The sequence below is a fragment of the Patella vulgata genome, chromosome 3 (assembly GCF_932274485.2).
Source record: "Patella vulgata chromosome 3, xgPatVulg1.2, whole genome shotgun sequence".
Classification (NCBI taxonomy): domain Eukaryota; kingdom Metazoa; phylum Mollusca; class Gastropoda; family Patellidae; genus Patella; species Patella vulgata.
The window spans coordinates 44,789,824-44,808,108 of NC_065881.2; the positions used below are offsets into that span (position 1 = coordinate 44,789,824).

General features: G+C 37.2%; 1 protein-coding gene across 1 annotated transcript in view; it reads left to right on the forward strand.

Annotated features, from left to right (window-relative positions):
- Positions 1 to 18,285, forward strand: part of LOC126815802 (uncharacterized) — a 45,446-nt gene that overhangs the window by 7,696 nt on the left and 19,465 nt on the right. Inside the window, exons 2-3 of the mRNA XM_050541758.2 lie at positions 1,241 to 2,719; positions 7,809 to 8,183. Coding sequence (XP_050397715.1) covers positions 2,258 to 2,719; positions 7,809 to 8,183 — 837 coding nt within the window. The 5' untranslated portion in view covers positions 1,241 to 2,257. The remainder of the gene's footprint in view (positions 1 to 1,240; positions 2,720 to 7,808; positions 8,184 to 18,285) is intronic.

Below are 18,285 nucleotides of genomic sequence, written 5' to 3' on the forward strand. Positions count from 1 at the left end.
ACTATTTGGGCTATTTTAATCAATTTACTATTTGGGCTATTTTAATTAATTTACTATTTAGGCTATTTTAATTAAATGAAATGGGGTTTAAGGTCCTACTTTTCTGCAACCACATACGTCATGCAGTGCGCTGTGAGTCGATATGGTCTACTCGTATTTCAAATTTCAACTGTCATGGGTTCTTTTACGTACACGTCAATGTGTACACGGGACTCGGGTTTTTCGTCCGTTCGGACATCAAGACGTTGTTCCTTGTGCAAGGCCTCCGTCAAGCCCCACTGCAAGAGAAAACCACGCAGAAGTGAACCCGAAACCTCGGATACACAAGTTTGTAAGTGCAGAGTCACTTCCTTATTGAACTCGGTAACTATTGATTTTTACCTCCAGTACAGTCACCCAGGAAATATAATGAATATATTTCGCGTAGGATGTAGGCCCAAATCAAACACGTTTTGTCGACAAAAACAGTTGTTTTGTTGGTTGTTAAAAACGTTATAAATCGAGTTAAAATTAAGATTGTTGGCCGTGCTAGTGATAAATCAACACTTAAAGATACATTATGGGAGATTAGATAAAGAGCTGACAGTTCTCATTATAATAGTTAAAAACTAGATAATGTAAAGGGAATTTGCTGAAAATGTCAGTTAAATTGATCCCCTCTGAACCGAGATTTTAGCGAATGAATTTTCGGCCTAGCCTCGATCATCATTACTAAAGTCGGTACGATAAAAAACATAGTCTCAATTATCCATTTCATGATTGAATTATGAATGGAAGTCGAACAGCAAATTGGAACCTAATCCAATAAACATCACAGGCTAGCCATGACATCGAGAGTTGATTATGGTCTGGATAAGTTAATTAGTGTCTAATTAATAATTTAGATAACATTTCAGGCCTAAAGAAAGACCTGCAATAGGCAGATTTAGCTCTTGCATAATGTATGTTTAACATCAACAATAACACTAAGGTTAATACCTTTATTGATTTAAACGCCAAATACTGGACATTTTCTGATTATTTTCCAAGTCTTAAGTGATATATTAAATCATGTTAGCGGTAGTATTTTTTTTTAAGTTTGTGTCAAACAAGTACCTCTCAGTACAAACTCAACAATAAAACAAAACATTTATATTGTTTCAAACGTGTCTGGTTTTTGCTTATGAAGATAGCATTGAAAAATAATTATTGTACCAATATTAAATAATGCCAATACTTATCTATATACATGTATTTACAGCAAAAGACTTCAGGTGGATGAAAAGCGGTGTGGCTGTCTGTTTATTAAGACTTCAGATGTAGAGCTTACAACAGACCAACAAAGACCAACAAATAATTCAAATTTTATTTTCCTAGTTTAGTGTGGGAATCAAACATTCAATACAATTGCCAGTGTCTCGATACCGCACGTTCCTATCCAGTCTTTAATACGATTGCGACAGTGTTATGTAAATACCTTCGGCTAATCTGCCCACAGGAAAATGTACAGTATTTTCATGTCTTGTAGCCTATAGAAGCGAGTCTACAAATTGTGTGTCATCAACCGCGAGGAATATCTTGCTTCTATTGTGTTCACCGGTAGCAGAAGTAGAATGGTTGCCGCCTAGTTGATTGATTGAACACGAGATAGACAACTCGTATTGATATTGTAATATTGTAGGAAATTGTGTCACTCTGCAACATGTGGTTACACGGCACGGTTTACTATATTATCAGTACAAACACAACATAAAAGACTGTTTAGATTTAGACGTACGTCCCTATATTATCTGTATCTGTAAGTTTTTTACTGCATCAATTGTGATATAAGACGTAACTTGTAACTTTAAGTTTCACAGATTGTTCGAAGGCTAACATCAAACCACAAAGGAAATGATTAAACCCACATATTGTGTCGTCTGCTTTCGCAAAGGACTCGGTGATTGTTCTTGAACTAATCGAAGCGTACATCAGAAATCAAGTTCAGATGCTAGACTTCATTGGAACTCATTCATAACCGGACGTAAACATATTTTGCCTCAGGTTTACATTAATATCATCCACCAACCTTGTAACCTTTAAACGTTCGGCTGGTATTTTGAAAAGAAGCCCTTTGTCTTGAGGAAGATACTACCATGTGCTTTGTATATTGAGCGGTGAAACACGAAGCATTCATCATGACGATGCCTAACAGGAATATACTATAATGATGAGTTAGAACTCTGACTTTACGCAAAGTAACAATACGTATGTAATCAAGAGAATCAAGTTCAACAAAATGACTACCAAATTAAAATGTGACCCGCGAGACTTTCTGTATGTGCATTCCACACTTGCCGTATATCATATCATTTGTACAATGACGATTGTTGGCGGTTTTATTCTAACAAAAACTGTTATAGAGAACTTCCGACGCCTTCATTCCAAGCTCACCGTTGTAGTCATCGGTGGTGGCCCTGTCGGATTAACCTCGGTACTGGTGGCAGCTTTATCAAAGAAAGTTTCAAATGTGATACTTTTTGAAGAATTGTGTAGAAATGCACTGTGCAATCGACCTCATCAAATAGCATTTAATCCTAAAACCGTGAAGTTTTTGCGAAGTTCTGGAGTAGATTTTGATAATTTAGAAGGATGTTGGGAGGAGGGTTATTTTTATACGAGAATAGGTGTTTTTACAGACTACTTATTAAGCGCTTTATATAAATTTAACAAAAAAGTAAATTTACGTCTGGGAACGAAGGTAAGCAAATATTAATATTTTTTGATTTCATGATGTAACCTTTCAAGGATAGAAAAAGTAGTTACAGATATATTATGTAAGATTTATTCTGAGAGATGTTATGAATATTTTAAATTTTGACCATTGCCTTTGTGGTCCACTTAAAGGTTATCAGATTGAATGGCATGGATGGTCTAATCCATTTAATATCTCGGTCTCGAGATTTGATTATGGGTTTGTCATGTAAATAAATGTTTACATAATTTATATAACATTTGAAAAAAGACTCGCAATAGGCAGATTTATATCTTACGTAATGCATCTTTAATGTTAAGAGGCAATTGATTTTTTATTCATGTACTTTCATCTGAGACAAATGCACTTGTCAAATATTCGCTCTGTTAATACTTCAATTAATTAGTTCCCCGACTGCGTTTCTACGAACTTCTTCACAGAAGACCAATTGAAAAATTCCACTTTATCATTGTTCACCATTTAAATTGCGTTTCGAGATTTAACACTGTCAATCCAATATAGCTTGTGATTTCTTCAAAAAAATGTCATAATTTATTGAATTTAAACTGTGTACAATTCAGATGAAGAGTTCGTCGTTCGTGCTATACTAGATCAAAAATACATAATCAAAAATGAATATGTTGAAAATTTCATTCAAATTACCGGTACTATATATATTCAGAATGACGTTATTGGTTATGACAAGATATAGCATAGCTGGTTTATTATCGTGTCAAAGGTACTTGACATATCTTGATTCCCCCTCCCCCTTCCCATCCCTTGGGCTCGAAACTTTTTGAAAGATGTGTGGCCTCTAGCATCATTTTGGCGTACGGTATAACCAGGCTAACTGGAGGTCACTCTGCTAAAACACATTGCCCCCCCCCCCCAAAAAAAAAAAAAAAAAATTAAGAAGAAGAAAAAAAACGCCTAACGAAACAAAGACGTAAGTAAAAGTTTCGCTTTCAGTTTCGTTTTTAATAATGGGTACCAGTCAGCCTACCTAGAGCAATCGATAACCGCGAAGGCCCCGGCAGATGGCTTATAGTTTTTAATTCACCAATTCTTCCTTAATTTTTCCACACTCACTGGCCCTGGATATAAATACTGCTTTAAAATGACGAGTTCAATTATAGTAACCCGAATGTTTAAAAAAAGGACGGTTATTTAACAGTATATATTATATATATATATATATATATTATTTTTTTTTTTTCTCGAAGGAAAATTTTCAATAACTTGTGATAAGAGCTTTCGCAGTCACTCCAATTATATACTAATAATTTTGTAGGCTAAGAACGTGCTATATCTCTCCAGTAGGTTTCAAGTATGACTCTTGGCTTTGAAGATTCCAGACTCCTGGAGTGCGAAATAATTCCATATACATGTATGTCGTTGGTGATTATAGACATGAAACATACAGTCTTCTTGAAAGGAATAAAAAAAAGTAGTTCTTTTTTTTAACCTAAGTGTACTCCACGACCGGAATGTTGTCAGCTCAAATATAGGTGTAGTATTTATAGTACCATGTCGGTTATAAGTTTCATTTGTTCCTGGATGTCTAGCAGACGATAACCTTTAACCATTCTTTTCTCACGGACTATTCCACCAGGTGTGTGAAGTAGATGTACCTTCAACATAGATATTTATATATACGCTCGTATATACCAAGATATTAAACCATTGATTGACATACACTAATTTCGTGTAGAACGAAATAATCATATATTCGCGTGGTATGGAATTCATTTGGAAAATAGAATCGGTGGCACACACATAAATTGATATATATCCAAGTAATAGTGGCTCGCCACAATCGCCTGTCTAACCTGCTCGCAAGCATTATTGAAATCCCCCCTTTTCTCTCTCTCTCTTTCGATCCATACTTTAACATAGATTTTAGTGTTTTCCCATACGTAAACTTATCGTGCGTTCAAATCAATATACCGAGTAGCCTACAAAACTTTCATTGTGATTCAGAATGTAGATTGTGACATGTTTATCAACATCACAGCTAGTTTATTTTCACTGTACAGATTTTAGACATGTTTAGTATAAATATTGTGTACTATTTACAACAGACAAAACAGATGCGTTATCAATGCCAAAACAAATTTTTCGAAGCTGCAAACATTACTCTTGAATCAAAAACAAACTGTCCCCAGATATTGGCCATCGGGTCTGGCTGTACAAAGTATTGACCATCATTTCTGTATGATCCCTATCATAATCTTTCGGGGGAATAATGCCACATTAATTTTGTCTTCCTGCCTAACCTTTACCCCCAGACTAGATAGAAAATAGAAATTAGAAAACATATGGATATTGAAAAGGCCATTTATTTTTTAAATGAAAACTAATAATTACATTAAAACATGGATGGAAATAAAGCTAATATCACATTAAGATAATTAACAATCCTTACATTCATTCTAATAACCTACCTATCTTTCATAAATTAACAAAATTAGTTAACCTCCGATCAAAGATGGGGTCCCAATTTAGCTCATACCATGGGTATCTTCAAGTTCTTCTTTTAACTTGTGTGTTGCTACCATCCAATTATTATTATAACCCGGATTACAGGGCTGATACGGATTGATTTCATAGCAAGATCACATTTTCTTGTCAAAAGGCACAGTAAGCCATGCCCGTCACATATCTCACAATTCCAAAGTATGTACTGAAATAAAAACTATTATTAAAAAAATTTTCATGGAGAAACTTTGTACGGAAAAGATAACAGAAATTAAACATGCAATCTGCCTATTGGGCCTTAAATGTTATCTAAATTATGAATAAGACATTAATTAACTTATCAAGACCATAATCAACCCTCGATGCTATCGTTAGTCTGCGATGTTTAGTGGAAAAATGGATAATCGAAACTTTGTTTATTATCGTACTAACGGTAGTAATGACGATGGAGGCTAGCCTGAAATGAATCGCTAATATCCCGGTTCAGAGTGACGCAATTTGACTGAAATTTTCAGCATATTCTGTTTTCATTACCTATTTTTGTAACTATTTTAACGAGAACTGTCAGCTCTTTATTTAATCTTACCTAATGCCCCTTTGATATTATTACTTTTTTATTTGTCTAATAAGTTAAAAATCGACCAATTTCAATAATTTGTGGACCATATGTGTATTTTGTGTATGGTCTATATTTGACGTTTATTCTGGGCATGGTTGGGTTTTAAATTGACATTGATATTATCCTTAAAACCAGACAAACGCACGATATGTTTTTCTAGCTGCTAAATTTCTGGCGATTAGTCCGTCATATTTTATTCAACTTCATTAGCACATTGTGAATGTTATGTAGTTAATATAATAATAACGTGTTTAGGTCGTCTGCATCTTGTCATAACAAGAATGTTTCTTTGATTTGAAATAAATTCTGTAGCAGGTTAATTTCACATGGTACATGGACAGGCAGGTGTAGTGTGTAATGATGCATTATGAGATTGGTATAGCGAGTCAAGGGAGACCTAGTATTGGAGACGTCAAGTTTGGGGATCACCCGAGAATTTGATAAAATCATAAGCTCTGAGACAATAGAATATTATTATGCTGTGTGCGAACTACGGGTCATTTTATGCATTTTATTACATATTTTGTTGACATTCATTGTGGGGAGAAAGTGTGGATGGCGCCCTAGACCCCCCCTCCCCCCTACCTTCCGAAATTCACAGCTTCTAGATCCGCTACTGCCATATATCACCATATTTTTTTTCACAACTACAACGCGATCTACTTCATTTAAAATCACTTTAGACATATACGAGATTGGTTACAATAATTCGATATTTTACTTACGTTTGAACTATTATTTTGTAAGCGCTACATGTACCTTTTACTTAAATTGACCACCATGTACTTTCTGACATGGAATTTAACGGGTGTGTATTAAACGAAAAACATACGATTGTCTTTTGGGTTTTTTTTGTGAAAAATGTTCCTTGTTCCCATAACAGAGACAGAGAAAATCAATCGGATTAAAATACAGATCTTTATTTCGTTTCGTTTTTTTTATGCTTTCGATGGCCTACACTACATGGAGATCCGACAAGTTGTACTGGAAGGTCGCGTGAGGGGTCGTACGAGCGACTTTTGACCATATGACGCCAGACATTGATTAATCAATCAGCGTTGAAAATTTTCTAGTGGTTTACCCACAGTTCCGTGCATGGCACGCCAAGAACTCGCCGTAACAGACCGTTTCATAGGCTAATCTCTCACTTCAACCAAAACGCCAGTAATATAACAACTCTTCCAGATCCTAGTGTAGTAAAGACAAGTAAAACGAAATTTTGAACTATAAAATATGAAACGAAATATCTGTGTTTTAATCATACTGAGAGAAAATAATCGCTCGCTCCCTAATCGAACTGACATGTGAGAACCAGGATTGAAAAATCCCGAAGTTTCTTACCGGTCCACGCCTGGATCCGACCCCGGGTGTTTTATTGCCACCCACGAAATTTTAAGCAACTTCAGGATTACCAGAAGGCATGCAGAATATCATCATTCAAACAACAAGTGTGTTTCATATTAACTTGAGATATAACCTTTGCAGTCTGGAGTTTGATTTTTAATGTGGTTGATTATCAAGTAACTTTGGCCAAGTAAGGTAAGAGTTGCGCCCCTTCCCGCAATAATTCCCATAATTCTTACATTAATGTAAACAAACATGAATCGTGACGGCGAATTAGGGTTAATTTAAAAAAAACCCATATATATAGCCCATGAAGAGAGAAATTTTACAATACAAAAATTAAAAGTGTTGGATATTGAACTGGCAATGCAATCAAATGGATTTTTTGAAATGGCATTCTTAAATTAATTTCATGGGCGCCAACATCTTGTTTTTGAAAATAGTTACCTGTCTTAGACTTTGTCTATGATAATCTAAAAAAAACGGATAATCTAGCCGATGACCTATTATTCTCAAATGTTGACAACGCATCCAGACTAATATACTTTACCCGGTTTGTTATCCAATCCAAGCGACAGGTGCTACCATGTAGCCCTTTTTTCAGAAAATCAAATGGAAATATTGAATGAGAATTAATGTCCTTTTCTACTTCAGTTTACCAGAGATAATATACCAGAAATAGATAACATTATTGGTAGAACATTGGTCATTGCCTGCGATGGTGCCAGTGGTAATGGTGCCAGAATCATGGGTCTTAATGATGAATTCCTACAACATTCCTGTAAGGCTTATGGTGCCGTAGCAGGTGTCGATCGTCAAGTTCATGGTGCTGTCCCGGTTCCAGAAACCGGAGTCCATAATCTTCTCTTTGATTTAGGGGCGTATGGTATTTTGATGGATGAACGCCAAGAGACCCAGGGATTTAGTTTGAAATTATTCGGAAATCTTAGACATCGATATATGAATATAGCCATTCCTAAATGTGAATCAATGTTATTGAAGTCAATGAGATTGGTATTAGATAGATCTGTAAGTACAGCTTATTTTATTTTAGATAGATTAGGGAAATTGAGTTTCCACTATTCTGTTAACATCAAATGTATTTTATAACTTTCACCGTGAGCTGTATTGCATGCCTTTTTACATCAAAGTATATGATCAATCGTATCCATTTCATTAATACAGATTCTACTTACACATGTACGCGCCACATAACTCAAAGTCTTGATCTGCTTGTATTACATTTATACAAACAACCCATAGTCGTGTTCATTGCCTTTTAGTTGGCATTGACAGGGCCAAATGAAAATGCGTTTTATCTAGTAATTCAGGAAATTCGGGTCTCACTAAGTTCAACGTTTACGGGCTAGTTTGGAATTGGGGGACATAAAATGTACCCAATGAAAAGTAAAACTTCATTTTAGGGAGCAAATTGAAATACCTATATCATCCTTTGAAACTGCGAGGGTTGGTGGAGCTTATTTTGAGTGATCAATTATGTTTGGGTTTCACAGGATGAAAAAATGTGACTAAAATTTATATTTATATGTGCTCATATTGTTACATATGGACGTAAAGGGCAAATCTCGACGAACACGTCTCCCCATCATGTCCCAGACATGCTCCATAAGGGAAAGGTCAGGACTCATGGCTGGCCAAGACATATGGACAATATGGTGATGCTGGAGGTAGCACAACATGCGGTCGTCGCGCATGCAAATGGGCTACGTGTAGCCGATTTCTAATCGTTTGGGGTGTAACTCGAATTCCTGTAACTGATTGGCCGTTTGTCCTCGATTTCGCAGGACCTGTGTACGAATGTATCGATCCTGGCCTTGTGTAGTGGCTCTAGGACGACCTGAACGAGGTCTATCATCAGCATTGTGTGTTTGTTGGTATACCGGTTCCACAGTCTGCTGATCACAGACTGTGACACATTAAGCATGTTGGCTACTGCTCGCTGTGTAGAACCCATTTAAAGCATGCCAATAGCACGTAGACGTTCATGTTGAAGACGTCTCAGTGCAAATTAAACGTAACACACTAAAGCAGCAAAGATACCTAAACAGTCAATCTTATTCAAGAATAGGATAAACCAGCACGCGGCAGTTTTCATCAATCCTTCCTTGAAGTGTCAAATTTGACAATGAACCCCTCCCACGGTAAACGTTTTTTTTTCCATCCACTGGAGCCAGGTGTTATGACGTCATATGTGGATTGTGGGTTAGGATAAGGGCTGTGGCCTGCAGATTTCGTCAGTCTCGAGATGTAGACAGGGCTAGCCCTAACCCTGGGCCATTCCTAACCCTTATCCTAACCCACAATTCACATATGACGTCATAACACCTTGCTCCAGTGGATGGAAAAAAACGCTTACCCCCTTCCACGTGTATGGCGCAATTGCGTGTCGCAGGTGCAGCTCAGTGGTTCTGTTGGGGCGATAAGTTCTTCCTCTGTGAACATACTCTCAAAGCATGTCAAGTGTCCATGACTATTAACCATATCACAACCTGCATAGGTATTTCCATTTCAATATCCCCTACTTTTTTTTTGAAGAGTGATACGTTTTCAAACAACTTAAACCCGCCAGTCTTCATATGAAAATGTTGACCGATGTCCCAAGCTGTATTATGCTGTCTGGATAAAACCAGACTTTAATTTTATAAAAATAAGGTATAGGTGACATTTACATTTCGTTATCAAGTACAGCACATGGGTCATGCGATGTATAAACCCCTAAAGGAACGGCAATCGATTATCAGGTCATCCAATGAAAAACTTGTCCCGAAATCTTAAAAGGGTTAAGTGTCCGGATAATCGGTTTTGACGTTCACGTCGCAACGACTCAATATTTTGAGCTGAAATTTGGAGACTGTAAACACACCATTTCTCTATATATTGGCGCTTAAATTTCATAGGTACACGGACTTTAATTTTGAGGCTCTGTTCAAATTGGGATAATCCCTTTAATACAGCAATCATCTGCTAGGCTTTGCTATGGAATGCCCTCAGTGATATGTTGTAGTTTTTTGGGGGGTTTTTGGTTTTTTTAAAGTTTGGCTTAATCAATCGAGGAACCCCCTCGCCTGGTTGTTTGCCTGTTGTCAAGTGGACCAAATCTTATCTGTCTGGTACATTGCAGTTAAATTCATCCTTTAGCCGGCATGTTCTATATATTTTTTAAGCTTATTTACGATAGTTCTCATTGTGATGACATGTCAATTAATTTTTCTAAACCACTAAAAATAGCTGTTAACCCTAGAGTCAAGAAAAATCGAGATTGATGGAAAATGTTGAGTGGCAATTGTAAAATAATTGGAAACGTTACGACCTAATTTACTGGCTTGTAAATGTTGTGGTTTCTAACTAATGGAATTCATTTCCAAACGAGTAACTTGACAATTAGTGGTAAATAAATCGCTTAGTTAGAAATAGCGGCTGCCATTTATATAGAAGGTATTTATTGTTTAAAACCCTAAAATCCATTTGAACATTTGACGTCATTAGCCCGAATGGAGCAAAAACGTAGGACGTTAAACCCCGGTTCATTTCATTTATTTGGCGAAATCCATAGAAATATAACGCCGAATATTATTAGTGTTTACATCCAGTGTCTTGACGTATTGTGGAACCGGGTGTTCCTGGTGCAATCGCTGACTCGTCGACTAAGCTATCTTGATCCAACACTATCATACATTTTAAAATCCCGAATTCTTTGGTGGAGACAATTTACAGTATGGACAAAGCAGATGTTTCAACCAAATTTTTGTCGGTCACTGACATACACCCAGTATAGAATGGCTAGGGTACAGTTATAATTAAGAGAAGATTTATGGTTTAGAAAGATGTCATGGACAAATTATAAAACTGCCTCAAATGTTAATGCAAATACAAAAGTACAAACAAAAGATTGTCGCTAATGTGAGGTCCCGAAGTAAGAATTCCTTTCAGATGTTATAGCAAGGACACACATTTCAAAAACCGAAGTTTAAATACAAAATTACAACAAAACATGTCGACAACGTGAATTTCTCAAAAGACTTTTATTTTAGTGCGTTGAAAAGATTGCCTATCTTTACATATTATCTTTAAGTAAAAGAGAAACTGTGGTGACTCAGTGAGTATGGCGCTGGCCTGCTAACTTGGAGGTTCAGGGTTCAATCCTGATGTTGGCCGAGAATTCCCGGGGATTGTCGCGTTGTCAGTGATGCATGACATAGAGCCTGGCAAAGAACGGCATCCAGTCTTTCGGATGGGACGAAAAACCGAGGCCCCGTGTGTACACTTGACAGTTGAAATTCAAATGAAATTTCCCTCATAGCACACTGCATGACTCATGCCCGTCTTCATTATCCCGTTGCAGCTGAAAAGTAGGACGTTAAACCCCATTCCATTCATTCGTTTCAGTAAAAGTATATATTGTACCTTGTGATTAAAGCTATGCGAGTGTAATCTTACGATGACAGTTTATGTAATGTAATACTTGTTGGTAATAACAGAACATTAAGTTGTATATAACATCGTATCTTTAAATGTACGCGAGTCTGATATTATGATACGTGTTGATGATAACATAACAGTAAGCTGTGCTATTGTAATTTTTAGCTTTGATTCTTGTAGACAAGTCACGCAGAAAATAACTTCATCAATGTCAATACTCTAATCATCAACAACAATCTTACAAAGTAAATAATTATTTGATGAATTGACCGAGAAGAAAATTACATAAGAGGGAATTATGGATAATTGAGTAATCCTTCTCAATTATTCAAATACAGAGCTTGGTTCTACATTCAAGTATAGGTTATTTGACTTTTTGCATAGCCTATATGCAAATAGTGGCCATAATCTATGGGAGGGTAATACACTGCAATAGGGGATATTAAAATGCAAATACCTATGTGCAGGTTGTGATATGATAAATAGTCATGGACACTTGACATGCTTTGAGAGTATGTTCTCAGATGAAGAACTTATCGCCCCAACAGAACCCTTCAAAGGAAGGGTTGATGAAAACTGCCGCGTGATGGTTTATCCTATCCACGATTGCTTTCCTCTCGGTTCTTGCATAAGATTACTGTTTAGCGTATCTTTGCTTTAGTGTTACGTTTAATTTTCAATGAGACGTCTTCAACATGATGAACGTCGTCTACGTGCTATTGACATGCTTCAAATGGGTTCTACACAGCGAGCAGAAGCCAACATGCTTAATGTGTCACAGTCTATGATCAGCAGACTGTGAACCCGTACCAACAAACACACAATGTTGATGATAGACCTCGTTCAGGTCGTCTTAGAGCCACTACACAAGCCCAGGATCGATACATTCGTAAACAGGTACTGCGAAATCGAGGACAAACGGCCAATCAGCTTTCTGTAAACTTGTACCAAGTTACAGGAATTAGAGTTACACCCCAAACGATTAGAAATCGGCTATATGCAGCCCATTTGCATGCGCGGCGACCGCGTGTTGTGCCTCCATTAACTCGCCAGCACAGGCAAACATACGTCAATGGTGTAAGCAGCGTAGAAATTGGGGTAATCGTCGATGGGCGCGTGTAATGTTCTCAGATGAGTCCAGATTTATTCTGGATTTCACCGATAGGCTCGCGTTTGGAGGCGTGTAAATGAGCGTCATGCTAACGTTAACGTTAGACAACATGACAGATTCGGGCGTGGGTCTGTCATGGTGTGGGGAGGAACCACCATGACTGGCAGAACGGACTTGCATATTGTTCAAGGAAGGGTCACTGGTGTGTACTACCGTGACCACATCATGGCACCGTTTCATCTTTCAAGATGATAATGCCCGTGCCCACCGCGCTCGTTTCGTGAATGACTACCTCCAGCGTCACCATATTGTCCATATGCCTTGGTCAGCCATGAGTCCTAACCTTTCTCCTATAGAGCATGTCTGGGACATGATCGGGAGACGTGTTCGTCGACGTCAACGTGAACTGACAACACTGCAAGAATTGGTCGTGGCGCTGCAAGAGGAGTAGGTCAGATTGCCCCAAATCGTGATTGGACGGTTGTTTAGGAGCATGCCACGACGAATTGCTGAATGTCTAAGGATTGGTGAAGCAATTACTCATTATTAAGACAAAAATCAAAAACGTCCATTTTCACTTTTGACAGTGTATCTCTTTGCGAGTGAAATGGAGCCGTCAGATAAGCCGCCCATATAAACTATTTATGTTCATGTGTAGGCAATTGGCCTGTTATTAACGTACACTGGTTACCTCTAATAAAAACAGCAGAGCATTTCCGCAGTTTTGCATTGGTTCTGAACATCCCCTACTTTTTTGAAGAGTATATATACATGTATGTGCACAAAATGTTATATATAGTCCGGTAGACATTAGTTAGAGAGTATTTTGAAAGGCTCGACAGGAAAATTAGACAGCATGTCGTGTGCATTAATTTCTTATGGGACGATCAAATGAATATTTTATATATATATATATATATATATCACGCAATAACAAATAATATAATTTCGATTTATCACTCGCAAATGAAAACGTGATTTGTATGAATAGGCAGATTAAAAATTGTATGACATTGCAATGTTACAAGTATATGCCCATGGGTATCTTTTTCTGAGACTAATGAAGGAGAGGAACTGTAAAATACAACAGATACCATCGTGTCAATTTCAATTATTACACGATTAAAAGTGGCAGATATGTGGGGGTTAACTGTTTAAAGGCTCGGTGTGTCATTTTCATTTTTGCTAAAATAAAAAATTTCTTACGGCTTAATACACACTAAATATAATCTCAGATTAATTTAGAAAACAAAATCCAAAAACCAACGCTAGATAATCTCCAGCATTGGAATCAGTCAGGTTTAAACTAGGCGTCTTGTTACGCACATAACTTTGTAAATATTGAAAGGAATTGAATCATTTTGAGACTGATATTCTGTTACATCGCTATATGACGCTTTATTGTTGCTTTGATAATAGAAGACTTTTGTGGGTTCTTGTAGCTGATTAGTAGGATCGTGTTATAAGGTTGAAAGTACGTGACGTGTGGGTTAAAGCATTAAGTAGCAGTAGAATAATCCTACCCGAAGTTTCCGTCTATCGTCCGACATATTATTATCATACATCAAAAGCTAGAGATTCTATTAAGTCCCTATTTTTCCCCATGCCGTTTTCACCCATACACGCTAACATGATCTTTCTGTAGGTCAGTATAAAAGTCGGATTTATGATAATGTTAAGGTGGCTTGACCTTCTTCCCATAAAAGATTAGGAGACTTATATCAGACCATATCTAACTTTAAAGGAATAAATATCGGCTTACGACTAATCTTAGACCACGCTGAGCGTTGTCGTTCTTAATTACTATCTTTAGCACTTAGCTATGCAGACAGCTCACACGTTGGCCATGGTTATTTGAAAACGTTTCGAAATCGACAAAAGCAATTTGTTCTATAATGGTAGTGAGATTGACATAGTTTAACATTTTGATTGTTCATCTTCTTATACTTGACTCTGTATTAACAGAAAGCTGAAGGCACACGACTCTACTTTACTAAATAAAACGGCTCGATATAATAGACTTCTAGCACCATCATAATCCTCTGCTTTCAAATGTCTTTCTTTTAAAAAAAACAACCCAAAAACCAACAAGTCCCAACATATTCTATAGAAAACTGCACTACACCTCATCCAAGAGTGTGGTGTATTGTCATCGTATTTTACAAAAATGAAACGAAATGGGATCTGTGTTTTAATCAGATTGAGTCTTTTAATATCCTCACATAACTATTCTGTCCTATTTTCTTGCCCCCTACAGGAATAATAAAAAAACGGACATAGGTCATGCAGTGTGCGAAGAGGACAATTTCGACCATTATTAGCGTTTAATACAGAAACTTGTCAAATAAGCCACCGAGCTGATTATGGGCTTGTCATGTGAATAAATGTCGAAATAATACTTTATATAACATTTGAATCATCCAGAAAAGCGCCCACGATAGATAAATTTAGCTCTTGCCCAATGTATCTTTAACAAATTTAAAGTGGGTATACGGGTAGAACCGTCATATTTTGGTTATCTGCGGTTTAGTTTATCGAAAATACATTTTAATGCCAATCACCATTAACAAAAGCATTTAATGTTGTTCAATAATTTAATAATTAATCAGGGGGGTTGGAACTTGGGTGGCAGAATGGTTAGCACGTGCGCGCTGTATCATAAAGTCGGTCATTGAGTCAACTGGCGTGGTTTCGATTCTCCGGTTGTACGTGACAAGGAGTAGGGTCGCCTAGGTTTTCTCCGGCCCTCCGGTTTTCTCCCACTGCTATAGACCCCTACGCGCAAGCGAATTATGGAAATAAAAATTGAACCATATGTTAGTCCCGAAATGACCTAGTTTTGTCGAGTCCACGTTAAACCCCATTTCTCTCTTCCTCTCTTAATGATTAATCAATGCCATTAATGGCCGACCAATCCCTGGTACACGCGAAGAATATGACAATACTGTGCTAGGCCTTGTTTGATAGAAACAAAATCAACTCACATGGTTATTGTATTGTACGTGTGTTTACAAACACCGAAACGAGAAGACAACTTAATATTTCTCACATATCACAAATTTGTGATTTGTTATACGCGACGTATTATATAACCAAAATGCAATTTTTAGCTGGTAGTCGTATATTGGACACGTATTGACCATGAAATGATGAAAGAGACACTCTCTAGTTAGCTTTCAATAGCACCCACTTTTATACGTCCACATTATAAAGTGGATGTATATTGCCGTCGTCCGTGTGTGTGTGTGTGTGGCCTACAGGCCACAATTTTTAAGTGATCATCTTGAAACTGTATATACTTATTCCTTATACCCGAAGGATGATCCCTATTCTTTTTGGTGCATGCCCAAACTTCGCATACCTATTTTTTAAACCCTAAGGATGACCCCTATTGTTTTTTGGTGATTGCCCAACCCCCAGGGGCAGAGCCACACCCATTTTTTCTTTGTGTCTCTGTGTGTTGCCTACAGGCCACGATTCTTAATGGGTCGTCTTTAAACTTGGGATATGTATTCCTTATAGCTTAAGGACGACAACTGGAAGTTCCGACCCCCAGGGGCAGAGCCACGCCCAATTTTTGTGTTTATCGTTTACAGGTCGCAATTGTGAATGGATCGATTTGGTACTTGGCATATGTATTCCTTATAGCCTAAGGGCGTTAACTATTGATTTTGGTGAATGTCCCGAACCCCAGGGGCAGAGCCACGTCTAATTTCTGCCTTTAGCGCCCGAAGGCCATAATTCTGAATGGATTATCTTGGAACTTGGTATACTTATTCCTTACACCCTAAGGACAGCAACTATTGATGTTGGTTCACGACCCCCTCCTTCACCCCACCCCTGCCCTTTCGGCGGTGCCACACCCGCTTTTTGTTGATATTTTGTAAATGATATACAGGTTGCAATTATTAACAGATTTGGATCCAGCATAGGGTTGTACCTATATATATTGGCCCATGTCCAAACCCCAGGGGCAGAGCCGCGCCCAATTTTTGTGTTTGTTGTCTACAGAATGGAATTCTAAATAGATTATATTGGAACTTGACATATTTATTCCTTATACTGTAAGGATAGCAACTATTTATTTTGGTGTATGTCCCGACCCTCATGGGTGTGGTACCACACCTACTTTTTTGTTAGTTTTTATCGGTAAATACCCTACAGGTTGCAGTAATTAACAGATTTTGTTCAAATTCAGCACATCAATCATTTCAATAACAGGGTGGTACCTATTTATACTGTTCCATGTCCATCCCACAGGGGCAGAGCCACGCCCAATTTTTGTATTTATCGTCTACAGGTTGCAATTCTGAATGGACCATCTTGTAACTTTGCATATTTATTCCTTTTACCGTAAAGACAGCAACTATTTATTATGGTGCATGCACCGACCCCCTGGGGCAGTGTCACACCCACTTTTTTGTTAATATTTTGTTTGTAAATTTGGCAAAACAAACCCAACGCCTAGCCTTCTTTGCCTCTTGTCATATTACAGCCATTTAATATTTCATTCTCTTCATTTTAAAAAGTACCATATCAATCAAAGCAGGAATGTGGACGTATATTGCAGCGTTAATGATGCTCTTGTTCATAAGTGTCACGGTTAATAACTGATCACTATCGTCGACAGGTGAAACAAGATATGAGATATTGGTGATAACTATCTAATCATACACATAACTCATTATCGTCGACATACAAAACAATAGAATATTGGTGATAACTATATAATCATGCACATATCCACACCATCCCTCTTGAACCAATATCTCATATCTTAATGTTTCACCTGTCAATCTGTCTGTAGAAACACTAATATCATAGTTACCTGTAACATTCGGTGCTTATATATCGTCTATGACATTTAAACAGCTAGACGTCTTGGAACTTTTTTACGTTTCATATTATGTAAGTAGCTTAAGAAAATGAGAACAAAATCGTCTCACGATTACTGTAATATTGATAGAGTTGACACAAAGAAAAATCTTCTTGGAGTATCCGTCAAATTTAGGAACTATTATCAGAGAACTCGGACACGTACAGAATCCGTATTAACCCCGATTTAATGATTGTCTAACAGTTCTTTGACTTGATTGATTTCTGTAGGTTGATAATGGCTGTGTGTAATTGTGTGTATATGTCTGTTCACAGCTGATTTACCCTATATAATTATAGAGGCACGAATGTTATAATGATTAGATCTTTCTACAATAATCATACAATCGATGACGATCTGCAGTTGTCGATCATCCACAGTAAAATTTACATACACCCCTTCCACTCGACAAAGTAAGGTGGCTGATTGGGGGTTGCAGGAATTTTGGTCTGGCAAACAAGGCAAAGGCTTTTCGCTGTAATTTGAATATAATCTTTAATAATCTTCAAATCAACAAACAGGCGATTCATTGAAGGAATGAAACAATAATAGGCATGGCTTACTGACAGAGTAAAGTATTGAATTGAAGTATTCTTATCTGAATTTATATCAAACAAACCTCTGCTAAATGACTAGTTGAGAGATTGACAGTACTACCAAAAATGGTATATAAAACACTAAACAATTTTATTATTAATAGAAAT